The sequence below is a fragment of the Phaenicophaeus curvirostris genome, chromosome 1 (assembly GCF_032191515.1).
Source record: "Phaenicophaeus curvirostris isolate KB17595 chromosome 1, BPBGC_Pcur_1.0, whole genome shotgun sequence".
Taxonomy (NCBI): domain Eukaryota; kingdom Metazoa; phylum Chordata; class Aves; order Cuculiformes; family Cuculidae; genus Phaenicophaeus; species Phaenicophaeus curvirostris.
Window position 1 is genome coordinate 156,306,386 of NC_091392.1, and position 24,635 is coordinate 156,331,020.

The 24,635-nt window shown below is 37.6% G+C and overlaps 1 protein-coding gene across 1 annotated transcript in view; it reads right to left on the bottom strand.

Moving 5' to 3' along the window:
* Positions 1-24,635, bottom strand: part of ABCC4 (ATP binding cassette subfamily C member 4 (PEL blood group)) — a 152,464-nt gene that overhangs the window by 19,198 nt on the left and 108,631 nt on the right. The window contains exons 23-29 of the mRNA XM_069879166.1: positions 24,314-24,424; positions 22,719-22,819; positions 20,655-20,846; positions 16,178-16,333; positions 12,070-12,159; positions 11,428-11,600; positions 5,081-5,186 (exon numbers count right to left, since the gene is read on the bottom strand). Of these exons, the coding sequence (XP_069735267.1) occupies positions 5,081-5,186; positions 11,428-11,600; positions 12,070-12,159; positions 16,178-16,333; positions 20,655-20,846; positions 22,719-22,819; positions 24,314-24,424 (929 nt within the window). The remainder of the gene's footprint in view (positions 1-5,080; positions 5,187-11,427; positions 11,601-12,069; positions 12,160-16,177; positions 16,334-20,654; positions 20,847-22,718; positions 22,820-24,313; positions 24,425-24,635) is intronic.

The following is a 24,635-nucleotide window of genomic DNA, read 5'->3' on the forward strand; positions in this document are numbered from 1 at the left end:
CAGTTTTTAATTACTAGATCAAGTTCTGCTTGCATAAAGAGTTTCCATTTCAAAGAAGTATTACGCTGATAAGAAAAGTCTCTGTGGAGAAACATCCTTGTCACTGGAAAATGCACAAGTTTAACTACTCGGTGGTTTTCCTATAGAGAGACCACGGCACAGCATATAGAACAGAAAACTGCATCACGCTCTTGCCAGATGCATATAATTAATTTGCTACTCATCCACAATTTCCCTGGGTGAAACCTAATTTCTGAATGCTTCTGTTTTCCCTTCTGCAAAAATGCAGTTTCTAAAATGTATTTCTCAACCTGGAGAAGGAAGCAAAGAGGAGGGGGAGGAGTGTGTGATAGGGATTTTACAAGATCCCACTGGAAGTCTTGGGAGTGGTGCCTCTTGGCTGCCCCAGGCTGCTCTTGACTGGGTTTGGTGAGCTGCAGATGCAATTTAGGTAAAAGGACCTCACCCTCAAAGGTTAGGACAGGACAGGGAAGCAGCTGTTGTGGTGGTGGTGAAGTTATGTGGAATAAGGGGCCAGTGGAACAAGCCTGAGCTGAGCTTCTCCCAGAACTGTGGCATTTATCCCATCCTTCTCTTCTGCCAGAGAGCAGGGTGGCCTGGGAGGAGTTTTTGCCAGTTAAAATGGGTACTGCTAGCACCTGATGGGAGGAGTTACAACTTGAGTTCTCAAACTAATGGAGAAAAGGAATGGGAAAATGTCCTATGAGACCCAGGAGCAGCACAGAGGGAAGGAAAGAAAAAAAAGAGTTTGAAAACCGCTGGATTATAATTTTATGGTAGTATTATTTGATGGCCTGACTTAACAAGTCTTTCCAACTTTGGTTCCAAAGATTGTATGGATACTTCCCTATCTCACCCAGGTGTTTGAAGTTAATTAATTAATGTTTGTAAAGAGCATTACAACTTCCAGATGAAAGGTCCTATGCAAGTGCAATGTAGTATTACTCATTGAGGTGATTGGGTTAGAGAGTATCACATTACACAATACAGCTCTTCCCTCAATGATTTTAAGCGTTTGAAGTTCTGATAAAATGTATTTATCACTAAGATAGATATAATGGAAATACTTTTAAGGCGTGACCTGGATTATGAAACCCGAGGTATGGTTTTGGGAATGGAACAAACGAGAATTAAAACAACTCCCGAGGCCAGATTTGTCTACAGTCATATAAAATGTATTCTGTTCTTCCTTTTTTTTTCCTCTTCAAGTAGGCTTTTCTTCTCTTCTAAAATAGAACTGGTTATTATGATGGGTGTGAGCAGACATGCAACAGTTCACGTTCAGTTCCTATTTCCATACTCATACAACGTGACATTTTCTCATGACTTTCCCAAAATTATTTTATGTTTGTTTTTTTATTAAATCTTTGGATTAACTCTGAAGGTAAACATTTTCTTTTTAGAAAGTTTGGCTTTAACCAGTAACTAAACTGAACTAAATCAAAAGCTTGTGGACAACTCCAAACTGGAGATTGCAGTCAATACGCTTTGGACAAGGTAGATGTTCAAAGCTATTTAGACCTAGACAAGCTAAAGGATTAGGTCAGCATGAACTTCATGACATTCAACAATGAGAGATACAAAGTCCTGCATCTGGAATGGCCTGGCCCCCCTGCATAAGCAGCAGCTGAGGAGTAACTGCCCGGGCATCAGCTGTGCTGAAAAGGAGCCTTGGTGTTAAGAGAGCTAAACAGAAGTCAAGCAGTGCGCCATGGGTATCAACAGGAGTGCAGATCAAGAGAATTGATTTATTCATTACTCATCTGATCAGATCTGGAATATGGTGACAAGTTTTGACTCTTTAGTATAAGGAAAATATGGGTGAATTAGAGCAAGTTCGAAATAGGGTCTCCAGGGTGGTCAGTGGACTGGAGAGGCTGGCAGAGTAGGGCTTGTTCACCTTGGAGAAAAAATGGCTTCAGGGGACTTAACAGCAACCTTCCCATACCTACAAGGAAGTTACAAAGAAGGTAGAACTAGGCTTTTTAGAGAAATAAACAGTGGGAAAACAAGACACAATTGCCATAAACTGAAGGGTGACTTCAACTGGATATAAGGAAAAAAAGATTTCATGGCAGATAATTAAGCACTGGGGCAGGTTGTCCAGAGATTGTGGAATCTCTGTCTTGTAGGGGTTTCAAGACTGAATTGGAAAAACACTCAAGCAACCTGATCTGAAATTAATGCTGCCACTGCTTTGAGCATGAGGTTAGACTAGAAACGTCTTGAAGTTCCTTTCAATCTGATTCAATGGGAAGGGAGGGAAAGCAAAGTTTATGTTCAGGTTATGCATAATTGTTTAGGAATGGGCTTGGACTTTTGTGTTTGAGTTAAGAGAGTTGAACAAGTTTGCTCAAATTTGTTTGAAAAATAGAATTACTCATCATTATCATCATTTTTGTGGGACGTGTCTCTTCCCATGGCAGGGGGGTTGGAACTAGATGATCTCTAAGGTCCCTTCCAACCGAAACTACTCTATGATTCCATGATTATCCGATTATCTGTCAGAAACGATTGTTATTATTCCAACTTTCAGGTTCCATCTTTGTTGTTCTTTTTCTAACAAACTTACCATGACAGCAAACAACAGAAATTTGGGATGGGTTATAAATAAAGGCATTATTGCACCTAGAGGTCTCATTTAAACGATAATCAAAACCAAGATTTTTATTAATACTGGCTAATGGAAGAACAATGCACTTGAGTCTGTGCATTTTTACTCTTAAAAAGGATTCTGCATCAAGTTAAATTTCTGAACTACTAAAACATACTATCGACTAACCAACTTCTAAAATACAGTGAAAGCTTTCTTTAGCTGAGTATTTTCAATTTTTGTGATATTTAGATAAACACCATGAATGCTGTTTTTATTGCTAACAGCACTCATTAATAGTTAGCCTTTTATAGGGATATTCTTTTTCCTCGCATTTTTAACAAACATTTTTCTTATTCTTCCTAAATTCTGCTATATTTGCAGTAGGAGTTACATGCTGCGTAAAATGAAGTAATCGAAAGTGTAACAAAAGTGCATTTGCTGTAACTCTGATCATTCTAAATATGTGATCATATTTCTGATTTGCCCAGAAAGAGAATCAATAACTGAATAAGGATGTCAAGAAAACATGTTTACTGAGAAGTCACATATCAGTTTCCTCCTTTTCTCTGTCCTGTGCTTCTCACCCTTCTCTCTTCCTCAAAAATTACATAAATCTGTAAGAAGATCAAAATGGAACAATGTACGAAGATGGAAAATATTTAAGAGTTAGTACTGACAGCAGACTGAGAGGCACATCTTCTTGCAAGACTGCTCCTTAATACTTTAAAGGCATTGGAAAATGACTGTATTAGACAATGTATGAACATAAATGGACTTCTAGCAAACTAGAAATCTTAATAGTGGCTAAACTGAAACAACATAAGGTTAGGAATAATATAGTCTCTACAAATGCTATGGAGTAGCTATAGAATTGGCACTAATACTGAGCAGTTTGGGGAGAAGAGCTATTTCTATGCTTTGTTCCAATGATCTTTGGCAAAAAAAAAAAGTAAATAAAATATCTATTTTTCATTCCACCTGCATGATACTGAAGGTGAAACTAGGAAAACATCATCATGGAAAGAGTATTCTGTGCATAACATGTTAATGGTAGTTAATGAACCAAAACCCACAGAAACCCCTCTGGACAGCTAACATACACACACAGCTATTAATCAGGTCACAGTTGTTTCCTCACAAGTCTTTTGTTCACTTTAGTCGTAGGAAACACCAACATATCCATTAGACCTGTGGGGAGGTATTCACCGGTGAAGAAAATATTTATTATATAGTAAATGTTTGCAATTATATGACTACTTATGGCAGTTCTTCTGGTTTCCCTCTTTGTAAGTAAACTATAATCACCCAGTTCACAGTCTACTCTATTCTACCCCTCAAAACACCACTCACCTTAGTAGATCCAATTGTTTCATATTGTGTACTTGAAGCAACCATTGTAACTCAAACGCAGATTTTAAAATGTTTTGAGCATCCAGTAAAAAAACCCACAGAATTTATATGCTGCATTTAATTTTCTTTTTTTCCTTTTTGCAAAACAGAACTTGAAGGCAGTATTTTTTTAAGGTTACCACCAAGAGGTGAAGGGTAATTTCTGCTTGAAGCCCAGTTAAATTTGAGTTCCACTCACGAACACGGTTTGTCCACTACGTCAGTTACTTCATTAACCAGCTGTGAAAAAAAGTGTTTGGAAAGAGCTCCTGTTCCTACTGCAGAAAATTGCAAAACTGCAGGCTGCACATCATTTCAAGGCCATAAACCAGCCCAGTTTTCCGAGAGCCTAGGGAAGACCACTGCCGTTGTGAAAGTAATATGCAAGTATTTCCAAATTTCTGAGTGTGTACTATACACTGTGGGGCAGACAAGGCAGCAGAGAGTATTTCACAGTGGCAGAGTCTACCAATGCTCTATTAGGAACAAAGATGGCAGAGGCTGCTAGATTGTTAGTGCTTCATCTTTTCTGTCTGAACCTTGTTTTAGAAAGCTGGCCATGCCCATTACCTCACCAGTCTAGTTCCACTTCTGCCATCACCACCCTTGCCCCAGGGCAGCTGATGCTCCTTTACCTCCATGTCTCCTGCCCCAGAACCACTTCCTCCTCACACATCCCACACCACTAACTATTGTCGCTACCTCCCCCAGCCCACTGAGACTGAATTAATAAACCTGACCAAATACAGCTGACTCTGTCCAGAGCCTCTTAGGTGTGTCTTCACAGGCTCCTAGAGCTGGTAGAGCTTACTTGCTCAGCTCAGCCGCTGCGCCTCACCTGCAATGGGTTCATGCCCTGCCAGATGGAAACCACAGGGCCAGACAGTGCAAGAAGCCTTTTCAGGTCATTACTTAAACAGTTTTACGAGCTGATCACGATAACTAGGATAAGTCTCAAGTACAACTTTAACCTCTGTCTGCTTTTGGATGAAAACTTAAAGAATCAGTAACATTACTCTTCTTCAGTTAAAAAAAAAAAAAGAAAGAAGAATTGTAAGCAGTTAATTGTCTTACCATAATCCTGTCACTGTCAATAATAGTGTTCAAGCGGTGTGCAATGGTCAGCACTGTGCAGTGAGCAAACTTTTCACGTATTGTCTTTTGAATGAATTCATCTGTTCTGAAACACAGCAAAAGCAATGCAGACAGAAATAAGATGTTTGCATGGATAAACTGGCAGGCTGGATTTACAACTTCATCAAACACGACTGTACAGCAGGAAATATATTTCTGAAGTCATTAAACTGCTTCTTCCTCTCATTACATTAGATAACTTGGAGCCATATCATGAAACATGTTCAAAAATCTATCCTCTAATACTTGAAGAGGAAAGAGCTCCTTATTGCAAGCAGAGCGATAGCTTTTATTTCAGGAGACTAATTTCCCAGGCTTTTGATTGCAGAAAGAGGAACATACTGTACAATCAGATATTCCTACAGATTACTACAGCAATAAAAAGTCAATGTTATTTTAAGCTTTAGTTTGTGCAAGTAGTGAAGAAAAGCTGGTGAAAGTAAATATCCTTCATTACAAATCAACCGAAAGAAAAACACAAGACAGCCTATAACTAAGGTTCTTGATCTTGACCGCAAAAGGGGATCTGATAGAGGAAACGGCGGGCTCAAGAACTTGAATGCAGGAAAATAAAAATTTGGCTTATTCCGTCAATCAAGAGTGTTAACTGGAACACACAACCCAAGGAAAGGGATAAAAGCTTTCAAGTTGAGAGTCTTAATCTAATGTATGAATGAATCACCTAAGAAAAGTATATCAGGAAGAAACATAAGACTTGTAAAGAATTAAAACTAAGCTAGAACACATCACTTTTATCCTGTATTTCAGTGTCTAACTGTCACAAATAAAGCCAAGAACCCTGAAAAGGAAATTAAATTAAACCAAAAGATACATAAGACACTAAAATGTTCTTAAACTGTATAAACAAGCATTAAAGCAAAAGAGGTGCAATAATGTTAAAACTGGAGATTATTCAAGTAACTAACTGTACAAGAGAAGGAAGCTTTGGCATCACCTAACAAAGCACAGCAGTCAGGCTTAAATGTGGAAATCTAGAGTTCTCTTTAGTCAATGAAAGGGGAAAGGCATGGCTGGAAGGTGAATCAGGGCACCTGAATCAGGGCACCCTCAGATAATGAATGCCCTCTAGAGGCACCTGACAGCCCATATTGCATAGGAAGCCTTGGCTCCCAATCTGGGCAGAAAGCGAGGCCACATGAATACTCACATGTTGCCCATCAGCCTTCAAAAAACCCATGAAAGGTGACAATGAAGAAAAACGTAGTGTGGGAATGCAGCTACAGAAATTCAATTTGTCATTCCCAGATAGAAAGATGACACAAATTGCTCAAAATAAACTGTCTGGAGATGGATGAAGCTCTAGCCTAGAAGTCATGCACTTAAAGGCATGGGCAAGATTTTTAAAATTCTAATAACATAAAACTGTACTTTTATATATGATTCGAGAATAATAAATGCTGTGTGCAGAGTTTAAACAATACAAAGGAGATATCTGGATAAACTGGCATATTCAGGCAGCCATGTTAGCTTCAATTAGAATCTTGCAAAGCCTTAACTCTTCAAAGTGTCAGAAGAGGAAAAACAAATAAAATACAACAAAAATTCATGCAACACATGTTCTGACAAATCATTATTTTTCAGAGAGAAGTAGAACTGTCTGCACATGATAAATATTTGGTATCACTTTGTAAATTAGGCAAAAAGAATTGTTCTGATGCTACTATGTTGGGAGGCACTAACAATAAAAAGAGCACAAGACAATACTGGAAGAACAGGACGACTTAAGAGAACAGAGTAACCATTAAGTCTCCATAGCAGAAAGCACAAGCTCATGCTCTTAAAGACTGAACAACTTCTGTCACAAATTACGTTTAAGCAATCAGCATGACAAAGGAACAGACAGATCCATGCTGATGGCCGGACAAATTAGAGAGAAAACATAAACAGTTAAGTAAGAGTTCCCACGCATGCTGTCTGTCATCTTCAACTGGGGACAGAAATATTTTAAATTCTTGACAGAGTTTAGAGAACAGAGTTCTGGGCCACACTCCTACAAAAAAGCTTACGAACATGGTGGGAAGCAGGTGTTCCTCAACTCCTCCTTTTGAACCAAAGCCAGTACACAAGCAGGGCAAGAGATGGGAGGACAAGTCAGGACAGAGCCAGACTCTACTCTTCTGTGTTAACAGTTGTCTTAAGAAAAGGAAGGTGTTTATCCTGAATGTCCCATATCACAGCAGCATCAATGCTTTCACCCCAGTATTAATGTATCTATCTTTTTTTGCTGTCCTCCAGCAACGTCTCAACGACCTGACTATTCCTACTTTCAAAAGTAAAAATAAAAAAAAAACCAACAACAAACTGGGGCCATACATCAAAACTGTCAGTAATGAAGAGGCTTATATAGGCAATGGGATATGTTCTCTGCAATGGTTAGGAGAGTGAAACAAAAGGTTCAATACTCCCTAGAATTATGTAAAAAAACTTTTTTCTTTCCTTATAGTCAAGCTCAAGGTGATGTTTTTTGCAAAGCTACTACAGAGCAGAGAATCATAGCTTGCTCAGGAACACTGAAAACAACTTTCTAAAGAGCTCAAAATGACTTTAACTCTGAGGTTACTCCTACTGTTATCTCAGGAGAACATCTCATAGTGGAACATCCCTGTCCTCTGTATTCATTTTATTATATCTTCCTTTATTATGTGCATTTGTTACACAACATCTCTTCCTACATTTACAATAGAAACCATTTCTCATTCTTAGATAGATACTATCAACCTACTATCTTAAACAGGTATTTCTTGAATATAAGCTCATCCTCAATAAGATACTGCTGGTCATATTGTGGGTGTGACAAATATTCTAAAATGAGACTACAAAGTAATTGGAAACAGATCTAATAGCTCTTCAAATATCACAGTATGAAATCTCATGAAGGCATGTCTGCTCATAAGGACTTGATCAGATCCTGTCTAAGGTTCATGGTAGGTCTTGGGAGTATAGTTTTTGGAGTTGCGGGCAAAAGAACCATCAGTAGTAACCTTCAGAAGAATCTTGGAAAGAAGGTAGGAAAGGCAAGAAAATCTAAAAGACTGAGAAAAGGATCCATGTACAGATTTATGTGCTGACAGCGTGTAGAGACTATACGACGTGCCAGTTAGAGCTGTCCACCCTCTAGAAAATTCCCAAAGGAAGCAGCATTTTTTCTCTTTTTCCGGGCACAAATGGACCCTTTGTGGTGCCTACACACAGTGAGAAACTTGTGAGGCAAGTACCGAGTGATTCCATCACCCACCTCAGTGGATCAAACCCCATCACCTTTCAGGCACATTAGAAACCAAAGATGCAACTTGATACCAAAATCAGGGTGGCTGGATGACAAAAGCCCAACCCTGATCTGATTATATGAAAATAGGAACCATGATATTCCCCAGCACAAGGAACAGTATAATAAGAAGGCACAAAATGGTGTTGTAGCTGTCCCAGTGGCACCACGGGTCGAGGATCTAACAACCAAGTTTCACAGCAACCCACTATGTGGCGTAACCTGAATTCGTTGACTGTTTAAAAGAAAACTATCTAAAGAGCAAGAATAAATATGACCTGAATAAGAAGCAACCAATCTGCTGACAGGAACACTGTCTAAGTCATTATCTTCATGTCAAACACCCTCCTAGGATTTTCCTGGAAGCGTATCTTATACTACACAATTCCTGAGTGACTTTGGATAATTTCTCCAGAAGAGAAATGGTTACAGATAGCAGCTAGATGTAATGAAACCTTAAAAAGTTAAGCTGGCTAATGAACTGAACTATATGCAACTCCTGTTTTTATCAGACTCAATGAACAACCAATGAAAAAATGTGGCAGTGGAGTGGTTCCAAAAAGTTTTGTCCTCTATTAGCAGTAAAAATAGGAGTTAATGTATAATACTGTAGTCAGTGCACAGAAAGCTTAATTAAGTTCAACTTACTCATTATTTAAAATGAGTCTCAGTTACTAAGGATTTTGTTTCAATATATCCCCAAAGTAACTACAGAAAGATTTTCAGCTCTTCTGCTTCAGAGTTCATAAACTTTCCAGAATGGTTCAACTGCTTTAAAATAACCCTGTTCTTCAGGTGAGAATGCCAGCTTCAGTACCAAGAAGCTAAGATCAAATTAAACATCTGTCAGTCACTACTTAAAATGTGCAAGTGGTCTGGACTTAGGGCAACCTTCTTTATAGGAAATTCTTTCTCTGCCTCATGATGGCACCGACATCCTTGCAGCACACAGAGCAGTTGGTCTACAAGAAGCAAGGGGGATAATAATAAGGGGACATATGGGAACTGGAAGGTGTAAAGAGGAGGGAGAAGGATAAACTTCTACTCTTTTGCTCAGCTTTACTCAGAAGCAGACAAGAATGGCCTAGGTGAGTGGGAGAAACATGGCAGGGAGTCCCTCAGCCCTGGGGAAGGTACATTGCACACCTCAGCCTGCTGTCGTATCTACTCCCTCGTGCTGCCTCACCCTTCCTTTTCCTCATCACATCCCAAAACTCTCCTTGTCACATTTGCTTCCAGGCTGAACTAGTGAAGGGACACTGTTACAGCAGCGGCTGAGACAAAAGAGATCAAGAGCCAGAAAAACAAAACAAAAAAAGAAATAACATCTTCAGAGCCGGCGGCAGCTCTCCATGGTTTCCTGTCCCAGGTGCCTGATACGATGTGTGCTTGCTGCCAGGCTACAGACAAGGATACCAGATCTGGGGGTTGTGTATCAGAAGAGCAGGAGGTTTTCCTTACATATCAAAAATGCCTCCTTAACTGCTCAGTTAAGCAGCCCACATCACCATTTCCTGATATAAGTGTCCTATCAGATTGCACAGTTGAAAAATACTCAGCTCTAGTTATAGCAACACATTAAGGAAAAGGTAATAATGACTGTAATGCAAACTGAATTCAAAGAAGTTCCAAGTTATTATTTGTATTGTTATGCTGAGAGTTGATACAAACAAACATTTACCTTATTATAATATATATTGCAGCACACACTAATCAAGATCAATTAAATGGATAGCGCAAGTTGAGAACACACACATGTAAGATGCCAAAACAGGGAGCATGAGTAAGACGGCATTAAATTTCCACAGCTATGATTAATCACAGTTAATCTATCAGTGCTCAGCCAAAAATAAACTAATATTAAAAATGAAAGAAAGAAAAAAAAAGGAGAGAACCTCTGGGAAGAGAATGCACTTCTCTAAAGGTTTTAGAAATTCACTGTCAGCTGAACTGCAAAGCTACTCTAGTGGCACCACTTCTCCCCCAAGATGTTACAAAAATGAGTCACGCCCAGATGACATACAAAATCCTTAATGCATCTGTTTGAGGGACTTGCTGTGTTATTGTCCTCTTTGGACTTTCGAGTTCTCCCTCAAGCCATAGTTTTTGGAACTATATATTCAGCCTAGACTAATTGATGCAGTACGTTTACAGTATTGTTTCCAAAATTTTTCCACCAGTGTTTCAAATGTTTAAAAAATTAACAGTGGGGGTACTTAGCTATTGGAACAATTTAACAAGGGTTGTCATTGAATTTTTTTTCTATTGAGGTTGGATGTTCTTCTAGAAGTACACTCTAGTTCAAACAGGAATGAATTCAGGAACATTCTGCCAGCCTGAGTTATACAAGACGAAATAATGAACGATAAATGAGTCCCTCCTGTAGCTTTAAACATCTCCGAATATGTTTTACAATTCCTGGGGCGTTTAGCATAGCTTACCTTTTCCCATCTCATCCTACTTTATCTGTAGCTTATTACACCACCACCTGAGCCATCTGAAAGGATAGCATCACATAACCAGAAGTATCTGGTTTTGCTTATAACTATTTTCCATCTTTCTAGATTTGGTCTAGGGGGAGCACAGATTGGGCAGGGGGAAATTATTTATTTAGATATTTATTTCCAAGACACATTTTGTCTTGAAATCAACAGAACTAAACTTGTTTCATGGCTATTCTGATGTCACTGATTCGCTTTTCCAAGGGGGTTCTTGTATTCCTGTCAATGGCTGCAGGACAAATAACATTTGAATATTAATTCTCCTACTCTATGGAACACAATGAAATTAGAGGTATTTTGACTAATTTATATCACCTGTTCAGTATCCAAAACTTGACCGCTCCATTTTGAATAGACAAATTATGGTGCTACTATGGAAAACATCAAATAGCAACACAAACTGCAAGAAATGCAAACTAATTAAGTTCATCTCTACAGCACATGTGATCATATTAAAACAAAACCCAGCTCATCTTACCACGACAGATTTTTGTTTTTACCTTGGGTCCACATTTGCTGTTGCTTCATCAATGATAAGGATCCGATTTTTTTTTAGAACTGCTCTGGCAAGACACACCAGTTGTCTTTGACCAACACTAAAATTAGACCCAGATTCTGCCAGCTGCGTCTCCATTTTATTAGGCAGATCTTCCACAACCTCCTTCAGCTGCACCTGTTGACATGTCAACATATTGTAGGATGACTAACTCCCTTTAAAATCAGCTATTGTGTGTCTGATGACACAATAAGTATGCAAGGTTTACCTTTTATATTCTGACACAAAACGAGTAAGTGCCAAGTTAGATTGCACAGTGTGTCAGTTATTAGAATTCTAAAAACATTAAAGTGCATTGTTAAGAATCTATTAATGTTCATTAAAACTGAGATATGAATCAAAATGTAAGCAAAGCATCATCCCAAGGGATAATTTTTTCATAAAAGACTTATAAAACTATATACATGTCTACACACATATGCGAAATGCACACATATAAAAACATGTACACAATGATGTAGCTTCTTCCTTCGACAGCTATGCCCTTATCAAACCTGGTGAAAACATCTAAAACCTAATGAACATAAACACTATAGTGCTATTTGGCTTTTAAATATCAGATGTACGTTATTGTATTTAATGTTACCTCTTCCAAGGCATTCCACAGCTCTTCATCTGTGTATTCATTGAAAGGATCTAAATTTTTCCTCATAGTTCCAGTGAATAAAACAGGCTCCTAAAACCCAGTAAAATTAGCATTCCATTATAAACAGGTTTCATATCGCAACAGGTAATTTAATAATAATAATCAGAACTAACCTATATCAACAATAGCACTGAAATAGCCAACAACAAGCTATCTTTTATGAAATGCAAAGGAGTATTTCACAATAGCATGTTTAAAGCTGGGGGTTGCCGAGGGAGGCAAGTGTTCAACAAGTCTGTATGAAGATAACTTACCAAACAGGACAGGTCTGTTTGCAAATTGCTGTACACAGTTATGTTGGTACTCAAATGGGGATTTACATGCCACTGCTTTAATGCCACAAGCTATATATATACATTCTTACATGAAATCATTGCTATCCCCCGATATTGTTAATGAAAACCAACATCTATCACTGTCAATATGCTCACACTCCTAATTAAACATTTGGGCAGTTTTGAAAATTTGTTTTTGAACTACACAAACCAGAGGGTAATCAAAGGCCTTGCAGTATCTTTCTGGTCTTGCTCTTCAATATGGTTGTGGGTGGGTTTTTTTTCATTTCATACATTGAAAGCTCTTCAAATTTACCACCAGAACCCATAAGAAACACAGCTTTCATCATTTCAACGTGATGTTTAAATCTATTACACACTGAAGTTAATTTATACTGCCACAGCACCGAAGCAAGCTTACTTAGAACTGGAGCACTGCTGAGCAAAGTTCTAACCCAAAATACACCAGGGAGTCAAATTAGTACCTTCTCCCATTCAGGTATCAATGTGAGTTTACCAGCGGTTGAAGCAGGTTTTCTTTCACATCAGTTTCCTTTCAGGCCAATAACAGATCATTAATCAAACTGGCAAACAAGAATTCGCACTGGAAAATGCAGTGTTTGAGAAGTGGGAAGACAACTTTTGGTCCAAAACTCCTCAAGCAACAAATCAGTGCTCACCAATATGAGTTGCCAAACCTGAGACTCATGCACTGACACGACTTTAGGGCTAAACTCCTCTTAATACCACCCATAAAGACAACAACAAGTCAAAAGCTGTAATGGTGATAATCATAAATGGAGACCATTCATCATGTTGTCAGCGTTCTTTAGATCGGAGGAAGCTTATGCAAAATATTTTCTTTTTTTCTCCCCTAGGAAATAGTCCAAACTTATATTGATAACTTCAGCTTACTCCAAGATTAACCTCTGTCATGACTTAAACCCATCTAACCCTCGCAATGCTCAGCTCCAAAGGGCTGCGGCAAGTCAGAAGAGAACTGAAACCTTAACCCTTTTATTGTGTCTTTATTTCTAAACCACTCTGAGTGGTACAAAAGGATTAACAAAGAGAGAACGTGCCACAAGCAGTGTAAAAGAATGTATGCTTTACTTGACATAACATGCCAATTATTTGAAAGTATCTGTTGCATTAGGCAAAATATGTCACTAAAAACCTGTTGAATGAACAAAAGAATTTAATGAAAACTTTAATAGCTTGAAGAACATTTTTCTTCAAAAACATCTAGAAAGCAATTTGTTTAACAATACATATTTTAATACAACATTTGGTGTGTTTTGAAGGTATTGTTACGTTTATTTTCCTTTTCAATTCATTTTTATAGGTTGGCAAAATAAGAGGCTGAATTTATTAAGGGTTCATAACTATTATAAAAGTCCTAACAACAGACACGTACTGCAACAGAAGATAAGGATATTTTTTAATTATAATTTCTGACACAGATTATTATTTAAAATAGTCTGGTTTATGAGAGGAAAGTAATAAGACAAACCTGTAAATAATTGTTGTAAAAATGCTTGCAGTCAGGGAGGCAGACGGCATTTGCATAGGAAAGATTTACAAACACAGCCTTCACACAACTCCATCCAAGCAAGCAATTAGAAGCCTAAGCACAGTTTTATTTCTCCAGGTAGGCATTTAAACTTACATATAAGAAAGCTTCAGTCTCGCTTCATCACTCTCTAGGAATGGTTCTGTTTAGCATGTTTTATGTTATAATTTTAATAAGCATCTCTCCCTCTGGTTTCTTAGCTTCCCATGTAATTATGAAGATATTTGCTGCAAAATAACTACCTGATACTACACTACTATTTCTATTATTGACACTACTATTAACACACTATACGACAATGCCTGTCACTCAGTTTACCACAGTACAAACATTATTCCAAACCCTCCTCTTCTTATTACTATCACTCCACAGTTTTGCTTATTTTTAGTGGAAACAAGTCTTCCCTTATGTGGAAAATAAATGTTATCTGCTAGCCTTTGGATGCTTAAAACCATTTGTGACCACAATGAAAACCCATCATATAAATTTGATAAAAGTCATATTACTCAACTGGATTAAAATAGTTTTACAACCATGTAAACAGACTACTGTATGCAAGAAACTCATGTATAATTAAATGCAGAGAACTCTGCACATCTGCATCACTCGACATGTAGAAACTGTATCTGACCAGCAGTTTTCCTGTCTCGGTACTTGATTTTATTCAACTGGGTTGAATTCTTCCAAACCTAGAAATCACCCAAAATAGCTATGGGCAAGGCTTTGAAAAAGCAGTAGACCTTGAATGAACTGATGATCACCTACTTTGAGGAGAAAAGAATGCTGCATATAAACAAAAAAATAGAACTTCAATCCAGGTAAAGTCCTTTTCAAATACAAAAGATGACTAGTTCCAGTGAGTGCCTCTGCTATGCAATAACAAAGCCTCCAGTATGCAGAAACAAAAGACATCCTGCATTTGGCAACAATCCAGTTGCTGGGGGAGTGTCTCTTTTCTTCTTCCTTCCCTTTTTTTTTTTTCTTTTATAATAGCATACCTATTTCTTTTCTCTGACTCCTATCCTTAGGAAAGGAAGAAAAAAAAGCAGGTAATCAAGAGAAGCTTAGAATCACTGTTCACTACCATTTTCATCCAACTGGCAGTATAAAGACAGTAATACACTCTGAATGCCAGCCTGCCAACAGGCTAGCAAACATTCAGACACAAAGATGGTGTGAGGACTCTAAATACAGCTTCTGTAATAAAATACAGAGATCTGAGAATTAATACCGAAAATGGTAAACAAATTTCTCTGGTTTCCAGTCTACTGCTCTAGCTCTATCTACCTGCTAGTACATCCCAGACAAATTATTTGCCAAAATCATCACTTTGCATTTGCAGCGTATCAGCTGTTCCCCCTTTCTCCTCCTTCAGTGGAGAACAAACAATCATGGAAGAGACCAGAGCTCTCACGAAACACAGCAACCTATACAAGTTCTGCTCTCAGGAAGTTTTGAGGTTATACATGACCCTTTTCTCATTCAATATGTCATTGGAAAGTAAGATTATAGATGAGAAGACCTGTGACATACTGGACTTCTTGGATCACCCCTTCTTCTGCTCCAGCACCACAGATGAGGCTATGCACAACACTGTCTTAGTTTTATTGCCTGCACTCAAGCTGCTAAACTTCACCAAGTTTTTGTTTAAGGACAACAATGACCCACTGTTCTTCTGTTCTCCTCATGTCCACCCTTCTCCAAAAGATGGAGAGGCTGGTAGCTCATTTGTAGTTGACATGTTTGCTCTTTCTAGGACTAGCCTCAGTCAGTTTGTACAGAGGTGACTAGAGAGGTTAAAGTGGTCCCTCAAAGTCCTTTACCAAGGAAGCTTCAGGCAATGCACCAGGCAGAAATTGTAGCTAAAGGATTAAGTGACTTCAGAGGACTGCTGAAGCTTGGTGTACTCCTGTTAGATTTTCTCTGCTCTTTCTTAGAGCATAAGGACAGCATACCGCTAACACCTACACATAAATACTCCAGGGGGACAGACAGGAGACAAAACCATGAATAAAATGTTCCAGTCCCCAAAAGATGATTCGGATTATCTTAAAATAATGAAGACCTGACTCAGGTAAGAATAAAACCTTGCTGAATTTTCTATGTCTACTGCATATAGGGGGAACATAACCCTGCAAAGCATTTCAAATATTGCAGGATTATATTGAAAATTTTTATAGCAGACAAGTCATTCTCTTACCTGAGGTATAATTGAAATTTTCTTCCGCAAGTCATGGAGTCCTAGTTCTGATGTCAAGTACTTATCAATCCAAATCCTTCCATCGGGTTCCGCCAAACGAAACAGGGCTGCTATCAGAGAGCTTTTCCCAGCTCCAGTTCTTCCCACTATTCCAACCTACAGAACAAGCCAAGCTTGTACAATTAAATCTTGAGCTTTTCAGGATAAATTAATATGTCAAGCAACAGTTTTACAACATCACAGGATTTATAGTAGTTCAAGCACCAAATAAAACTTCTTTATAATTAACATTCTTTTGCGAGGAAAAAACCTCCACTCAAATCAGTTTGGATTCAGGTGACATTCGGATACCAAACAATTTCTTGGATCATATTCAAAGGTGAAAGAATTTCCCTTAACATGTGGTGGTTTATTGTGTAAACAAGATAAAATGGTTTGGTGTATTAAGTAGTGTTATTCAAGAGTGCTAATTTTTATATTAAAACTGGTTAGCTGGGTGGTGTTAGACAAATAATTTCAGACATGCACCTACTTCTCAATCCGAAGGAGGACTCCCATAAAGCATACTGGGAAAAATGTATGAGCTATATTCCCATTTTAAATAAATGAAACGGATTTTGGTTCATGGTTAAGGTGAAGTACTTCAAAGCAGTCACATTCTAAAGCCAAAACTAGTACAAGGGTTATAAACTGCATTCATGCCTCCTTAGCTTCAACAGAGAGGATACAAGTACTGAAACTACAAGGCCACGTAAGCAAGCTGCAATTCATTTCCAAACAGGAGAAACAGTGAATAATAAGAAGATGCAATTCAGGCTTCTGTATGTTCCAAAAGAAAAATCACAACCTGTATGTGATGTGAAAAAAATAATGCTTTCAGAAAAAAGATGCAGAGAAAATGCAAAATAAATGATTGCTAACTTTAATCTGAAGGGATTATGACCAACAAATACTTCATATGAAACCAACACTTGGGAAAAAGTAGGGCCAGTAATAAATGAAAGACAACATAATTAGTGAGGATTAAATACTACTTGAACAGCAAGCTCTTTTTTTTAATACACTGTCTCCAGGTAAAGAATTCTTAGGGAAAACAGTGCACACTAATCAATCGTATCAGTGAAGGTGGTGGGAGTAACCCTCTACACAGATCTGATCTAGCAGAATTTGTTATTTCCTACATTCCCTTCTAATTGCTACATTTCCAGAAAGAAATCAACACACTGGAAAGAGTTCAGAGAAGTGCAACATAAAATTAATAGAGGTTGGAGATACTGATTGATGAGGAAGGATTTACAAGGAACAACCATGTACAATACAGTCTGGTGAAGTGATCGGGGTGCAGAAAGGAGGAAGAAACATCAAAACCTTCATGAGTATACGTACAGACACCGAGGGCAATTACCAACTGCCTTAGACTCAGATGTGTGCAGTAATGACTGCTGGAATGACATCAAGCACAGGAAACATTACATGGAAGAGCAAGGAGAAACTCTCTAACAGTTAGAGAGACAAAGCTCAGAAAAAGCAGCGCTGTCCACACTCGATCAAAAATACAGAAAATACTAAAAAAAAAGTATACTGCAAGGAGCAACTTATGCTGCCTAATCTAAAATTTCTACTTCTATTTTCCGATTTAACAATTTTATCCAACAATTCATTATTGTACTATTGTATATAAACTAATTAACATTTATACAGTGGTTATTATTCAAAATACAGCCTAATTTAAGCAAATCTGTTACAATAAATGATAAAATGTCTAGCATTCTAAATTATATCAGTGAAACAAAAGGAAAAATAGTTCTGAACAGTTACACTACATTTCAGAAAGAAAATGCTGAATGGAGAACACAGACACACTGAGTTGTGAAAACAAAAGTTCAATTGTTTCTCTGTAAATGTCAGTGATATTAAGTATTGTATTAAGGATATAAAGAAAAACCATAAAAAATACATTGATACTTAAAATAAAAACGCAGCTGCTCTGCATATTGTCAAAATCCCACTTTCAGTTTGGCATCAAATGAAAGGACTATGCTCTTCAGTATTTAGAGGAATCTATTTGTAGTTTTGGTCCAATTGACTACAGGCCACTGAAAATTGACATGAATGTGAAACAGCTCTCAGTATACACATTTATTTATTTATTTTAATACATTGTGTTCTTCAGAGGGCCATGTTCATAGCCAGTGCAAACAGCGTCAGGGACCTAACAGGAATCAGACGGCCAGGATTTTGTTGTCCAGTGTAAGCCATGTGGGCATACACAGAAGTACACCTGCTATGCTGTGCTCATCATTACTGAAGCGTCACTTGTACTTCAAAGTAAACTGCACAAAAAAATCAGAGTGTGATTTACAGCATGTCAGCTACTCCACAGAAACTGCCTGTGTCTTTATTACCCCTCACGCAACCTCCCTTTCATACTACGCTGCGAAAGTATTTATGCCAACAGCTGCCACGCTGTACATCTAGACCCTCACCCTCCTAACTTTTTCACGTAGCCATACCCTCAGATTTAAGATCTGTCCGGACAAGGTGCATTTAACAATATATTGGTCAATAAGCATTCGTAAGCACCCTAAAATAAAGATAGTAATGTTTAAAACTCAAGGCTGCACATGCTAATCTCTACAGCCGCTGACAAGGTTAATCACAGCCAGCTGCTAGCAGAGCTCCTTATGTGAGCACTCCCCTGGTCTATCTCTGGCAGACGATGCCACATTAGCAAAGATGGTTAAATCAGAAGGTCCTTCCTAGTCTGCTTTGACTGCGGGGAAATACTAAGCACTGAGACAAGCAGATCAAAAAACATCCTAAGCTATGAATGATCTGCTAGTAATCACCTCCTCAATTCTTACAGTACCTACAGCCTCCCAGACTGAGCCCTGGGGTGGCTACAAGAAAAAGCTTACAAGCACAGTGTAAGTTTAAACTTATTCATCCTGTCAGTGGTACTGCAGCCACCAGAAGTCTGTATGAGCCAGGGGTCCGAACAGGCATATGAGCTCTCACTGACAACCGTATGAGCAGAATCCCTAGCAGAAACCTAGTTCGGAAGAGACACTTCTCTGTAATTAAAACCAATATAAGGAGCACAGATGCTTGGGAGATTTATTTTACACAGTGGCAGTCTATTGCAGCATTGTGCAAAACATCACACAGAACAAATATGAAGAAGTTCTTGGCAACACTTTCAAGCTGGGCAAATTCACTTCAGGACGACAAAACCACAGTGTAACCACTCATCAAAAATAAACCTCCTCAGTCACTCCTCCCCCTACCGAGGATTGAGTCATACATTGCTAGTATTTTATTTTATTTTATTTTATTTTATTTTATTTTATTTTATTTTATTTTATTTTATTTTATTTTATTTTATTTCTGTGTCTCACTAAGAAATGTAAATAATCTTGTCTGCTATTACATTGGAGTAACCTATAACAACTAGAGAGATGGCTCACAGGCAAGAAAAGGAGAGAGTAGATAAACATCCCTTTTGCTCTTCTTCTTAAGCACCGTTTTTAACTTACCCATACCTAATTCCATGAAACCACCTCCATGCAGCAAAGCTGGGTTGAATTCTTGTAACATGCACGTTATTAAAAAGGTCCACTTGAGGAACGAAACGGGTTTTGGACTGAATGGAAAAGCATGTTACAAATGAGGCCAGGGCAATGATTGTAGAGAGTTGAACCAACCTCCTAGGGAAGATATCCTAATCAAAAAAGTACATGTGCATTTGAAATGTAGCAAAGCACGAACTAACACTGAAGGGCTCTAATTTAATTTTTTCTGTGGGGGAGACCTTCCCTGCAGCACTCTTTCAATTGGGATAGTGTCAAAATTAGGAAGGAAGAGTCAGATTTGCAGAGGTGCAATAGTTTTATTTCTATGTTTCTTTTGGCTACCTATCTAATTAATGGTAACAGTTAATTGGATTGGTAGCCGAAAGGAACTGAAATAAAATCCCCAATTCTGAAGTTATCCAATTGATTTATATTTCTTTCTTCTCTCTCCCATTTTGGGGCTCTGTGCAAGAACGTGTACATCCCTTTTTTTCAATTGCCTCTGCTCACCTTGTCAGTTGACATCCTTCCTTCCATTTATGTTCTCTCTATTGAACCCCCAGTTTCCTAATGCAGCTCCATTTGCTTTGGATTTGAACAGACGGTTTGGGCTTAGTATTTTGAAAGACTGCTGCTTTCTGACGAAACTCAAATTTTAGCAGAAAATTATCCATTGTGTTTAACCCTTTGCTTTGAAAGACAGAGATGTCACATTCCCAGATGCATTTATGCCGCAGTTCTAGGAAATCAATAGGCTCCAATGCTTCTTATTAAATACGACTAAGGTTTATTTTTTAAAACACTACTTACTAATTTCCTAATAGCGTATTTTTATCACACAGCTTTTTTCGCAATTTACCATCTTTGCTTAATTTGTGAATGGTCAAAGACAGCCACATACGTACCTTTTCTTTTGGCTTAATTAAAACAGACAAATGTCTCAACACCAAAGGTCCATCTAGGCTGTAAGTGAAGTTAACATTTTCAAATGTTATCATTCCTTGACTTGGCCATTCAGGTGGTGGGTGCTTGTTGGTCTCCCAAGGAGCTTCTTTTTCAAGTTCTGTGTATTCCATTACTCTTTCTACTGATATCATCTAAGGGGAGGAAAGAAGAAATAGATACATAAATCTCATCTTACTGCATATATTGCAAATATTGCACGCATATACACGTGTGTGTGCATTTTTACTACAAAGACTCAATATAAATTATTCCACAGTTTTTCATTTAAGCAGAGATGAGACTACTTGCTACCATGCTTACTTTATACAACCGAAAAAGGGGAAAGAACGCATCTCATCCTATTACAGACCCAAATCATTCATGATACATAAATCCACACCACACACAAGCATTCACTTCTAATCAGTGGCGTTAATTACAAATCCAAGTACACGCAAAAGTATTAAGAAATTTAAGCTATGATAGTTGTCTGTCAATCTTAGCAAAGATGACATCATGTCATCATGTGCTGGGAAGACAAAGCTAAGAAACTAAACAACCCTATCAGCTGCCAGTACAATAGCTACTAGCATCAAATTACTGGTTTTATCATCTCTTTTATTGTCATCATTACCACTGCGCTCACCTCCAGCAAATCTTTTAAATATCTTTTTCACAAGCAACTCCATAATCGAAGGTAGCTGTCACCATATTATTAGACACATATTTTCCTATGCATTTTATGCTAGATATGAAAGAAACTGCAATATTTGTTGATGCCTCTAAATCTTAGAGAAAGAAGAACCGAAGTTGAGTTATCTAGACACTTCTTACTCCTTGGGCAAATAATAAAATTTCTGTTTAGGTTCTGCCGGGCATCCTTGCCCATACATGTTCTCAATACAATTAATTGTATTTAATGGTATTCACTCACAGATGGATCATAAAGAAAAAAAAAACCATAATGATATTCAGTAGGTTTATCTTGCCTGAAGTGGCTTTAAGGGCAGAGGTCACCAGGTAGCAAATTCTCTGACCTCCTTGCCACCTACCCTTTCTACCTACACTATAAAATAAGTTCAAAACTTCCCAACTTGTTTGAAAAAACCTGAAAGCTTTCTTCTCAAAGTCTGTCACCACTAGTTTATTCATCTATGAAAAATGCTCTGAAGCAGAAATGTCCTAGACAAAAAAAATACAAATCTAACATTAATAATAATGTTATCTGTAATTAAACATGTTTTTTTTAATTTCTACAAAAGGACTACATGTATTTCCTAGACTATAGTCAGCAAATCATAAGTACAAGTAGCCTTCAGCTGTCAACACAACATAAAAATCCCCAGGTTTATGCTCAGTATGTTCTTTTTATATTTTTTTATCTATAAGTTTAAGAAAGTAAATAGGAAAACTACAACATTCTAGTAAATACTGAAAACTGTTGGAAGGCATTTTACCTAATATATTTTGGAAAACCCACAATCCTCTCAGCTGGCCATAAATTAATACTTTCAAATACTTGTTAACTTACAACAAATTAATAAGATATAAGCCTTCATAATGAGTAAACAGGATCCCAAAAAAGCCATAAGGGATAAAAATCAAATTTTAAAATGTAATAATAAATAATAATAATAAAAAATTTAAAATACCCAATTAAAAGAAATAGAAAAAAAATCTTACTTATAAAGAGCGAATAATTTCTTGCAATTTTAACGAGTTGCAATGCAATTGTCTACACTGCAACTAGACAGTCTCCTTTCTGCTGTAAAGGGAGATTATAAAGCCTCCCTTAATACAAATGGAGAGGAACAGTCACTGAGCACAATTCATCTCAATTTGAAATTAGTCAGACAAATTATACCCTAAAAGAGGCTGCTTTTCTTTATAGACTGTCAGCAATGCCTCAATCACTTGTTAAGGTATTAACTTCCTAAGTTAATTAAGAAGAAGCCCATCGTTAAGGCCTCATGTCACAACAATGAAAAGGAACCAACAGGTAAAAAGGAAGAAATAAATGTTACCAGGTTTTCAACTTCAGCACTTTGTCTAACACCCCACTGGAATGTTCCCATGAGCGTGATGGCATAGGATAGTGCCAAACCAACCTGCCCTGCATTCAAGGCTGCAGAACAAAGAAGAAAAAAAAAAAAAACAGAGAATCAAATACATACACTGGTAATTAAACAAAATACTAGTTAACTTCACTTTCATGAGGTTCCTTACATGATGGAAGGATCACAGCCAGAATTTTGTTTGGTTACACCACACCTGCCATCTGAGTGATGAGCAGCTCCGGGCAGAACAGCTACTTCCTGCTTTTCTTTTTTTTGGTACATTTTGGAAATTGTGTATTTGAAAAGATAATGCCAATTCTCCTTGGTCTGGCATTTTATCAAAAGGCTGAGGTTCAGTCTTAAGGCCATATTTATGCAGCACATGAGAGTCATCCCTACCTGGCTGAGTGTTAGTAACTTTTCACTTTTTTCTAAGGGAATTAGATCAGCCCCTAAACCCAAGCAAAAACCAAGCATAAAATAATCCCAAAATAAGTTACAAACACTTGTATCAACTTTTTACTCTTTTAAGTGATCAAATAAAATAACAGGACAGAATATCTCTTCCTTTGTCTACATTAGCATTTATTGTGTTCAATGGGTTTACTCTCACAAAACATATTGTCTGCCCTAATATTAAGCAGGACTGTCCTCTGACTTATTTGAACTTTATCCTAGCATAGCTCTATTGACTTCAAGAGAGCTACTCCTTATCCAGAGGCAAGGAAAGATTTAATACCATTGTTTTGACTTGTCTTTTTGCATTGTAATAACATCAAACCTAGCTCAAAATGTTCAGTGTTGAGCAGTACAGTGTTCAAATTTTACAAAACACATGCATATACTGACTTATCCAAAGGAAAAAGAAAAGAAGCAAAACCAGCAAATTAGCACTAATTTTCATGTCCAAGATAATTACTTCTCTCTTCATATTTTAGATGACTATCTCATTCTAGTACATCTAACCCAATTACATCCTGGATGATGCATACGCTAATGACAGTTCATGAGTGACAGTGAACATAAAATGTATTATTACAAAGCGATTTTCTTTCTGGAACTGGATTATCCTGCTGACCCCAAATGTTAGAAAAGCATCCCTAAGAATTTTAGCTTGCCTTTAGGCCTACTGTGCCATGCATAGAAAGGAAAATAGTTGTTAAAAAACAGCTCTGTGGGTGTTTCAGTATGAAAAGCAAAACCCTGTAGGTCCAAAACAAGCAAGGCAAAGGTGAGGAAAAAGAAAAAAAAATATTTGTTGCTATTGCTCTGAAAGCTAGACTCTCCAAGTGAAAACTACAGATCTGCAAATTTGTTTGCTCATTTGGGGATGATGGTAGATGCATGCTTAAGCCCCAAAGATGTCTGAACTGCTTCCAGTATTTGCAGGAAAGCAGATACAGCCCCAATGCCCTAGACTGAGGAAGAGATCATGATCTAGAAAGAAACATTTAGCTTAATTACAGTCCTTAAACAATTAGAAACTGTGAACTATGAAAAAGAATTAGACATTACTATACATGGTAATTACTGGGTGAACTTTTTCTAACATCTGTACTTACTCTTGGCGAGAAGCAGGGAACCAAAAGCAACCACTATAACAAAAATGGCACAGATGGCATCCAGACGCACAGCAAACCATCTCGAGGTCGTCAAAAATAGAAACCAGGCCTCTAAAGAGTATTTTACAAAGACATGTGAACAACGGATTATTAGAAAAATAAGCTGTATAAGTATTATTAAGTTAATTCCTGTTGATATTATAAGTTGTTAAAAAAAACAACCCTGTTGCCATCTTCATGTGCACATCTGTATAGACTGATGATGATCAGAATACTGTTCAGTTTTCTTGAGATGTTCTAACCTGTTTTTCACACTAACAGC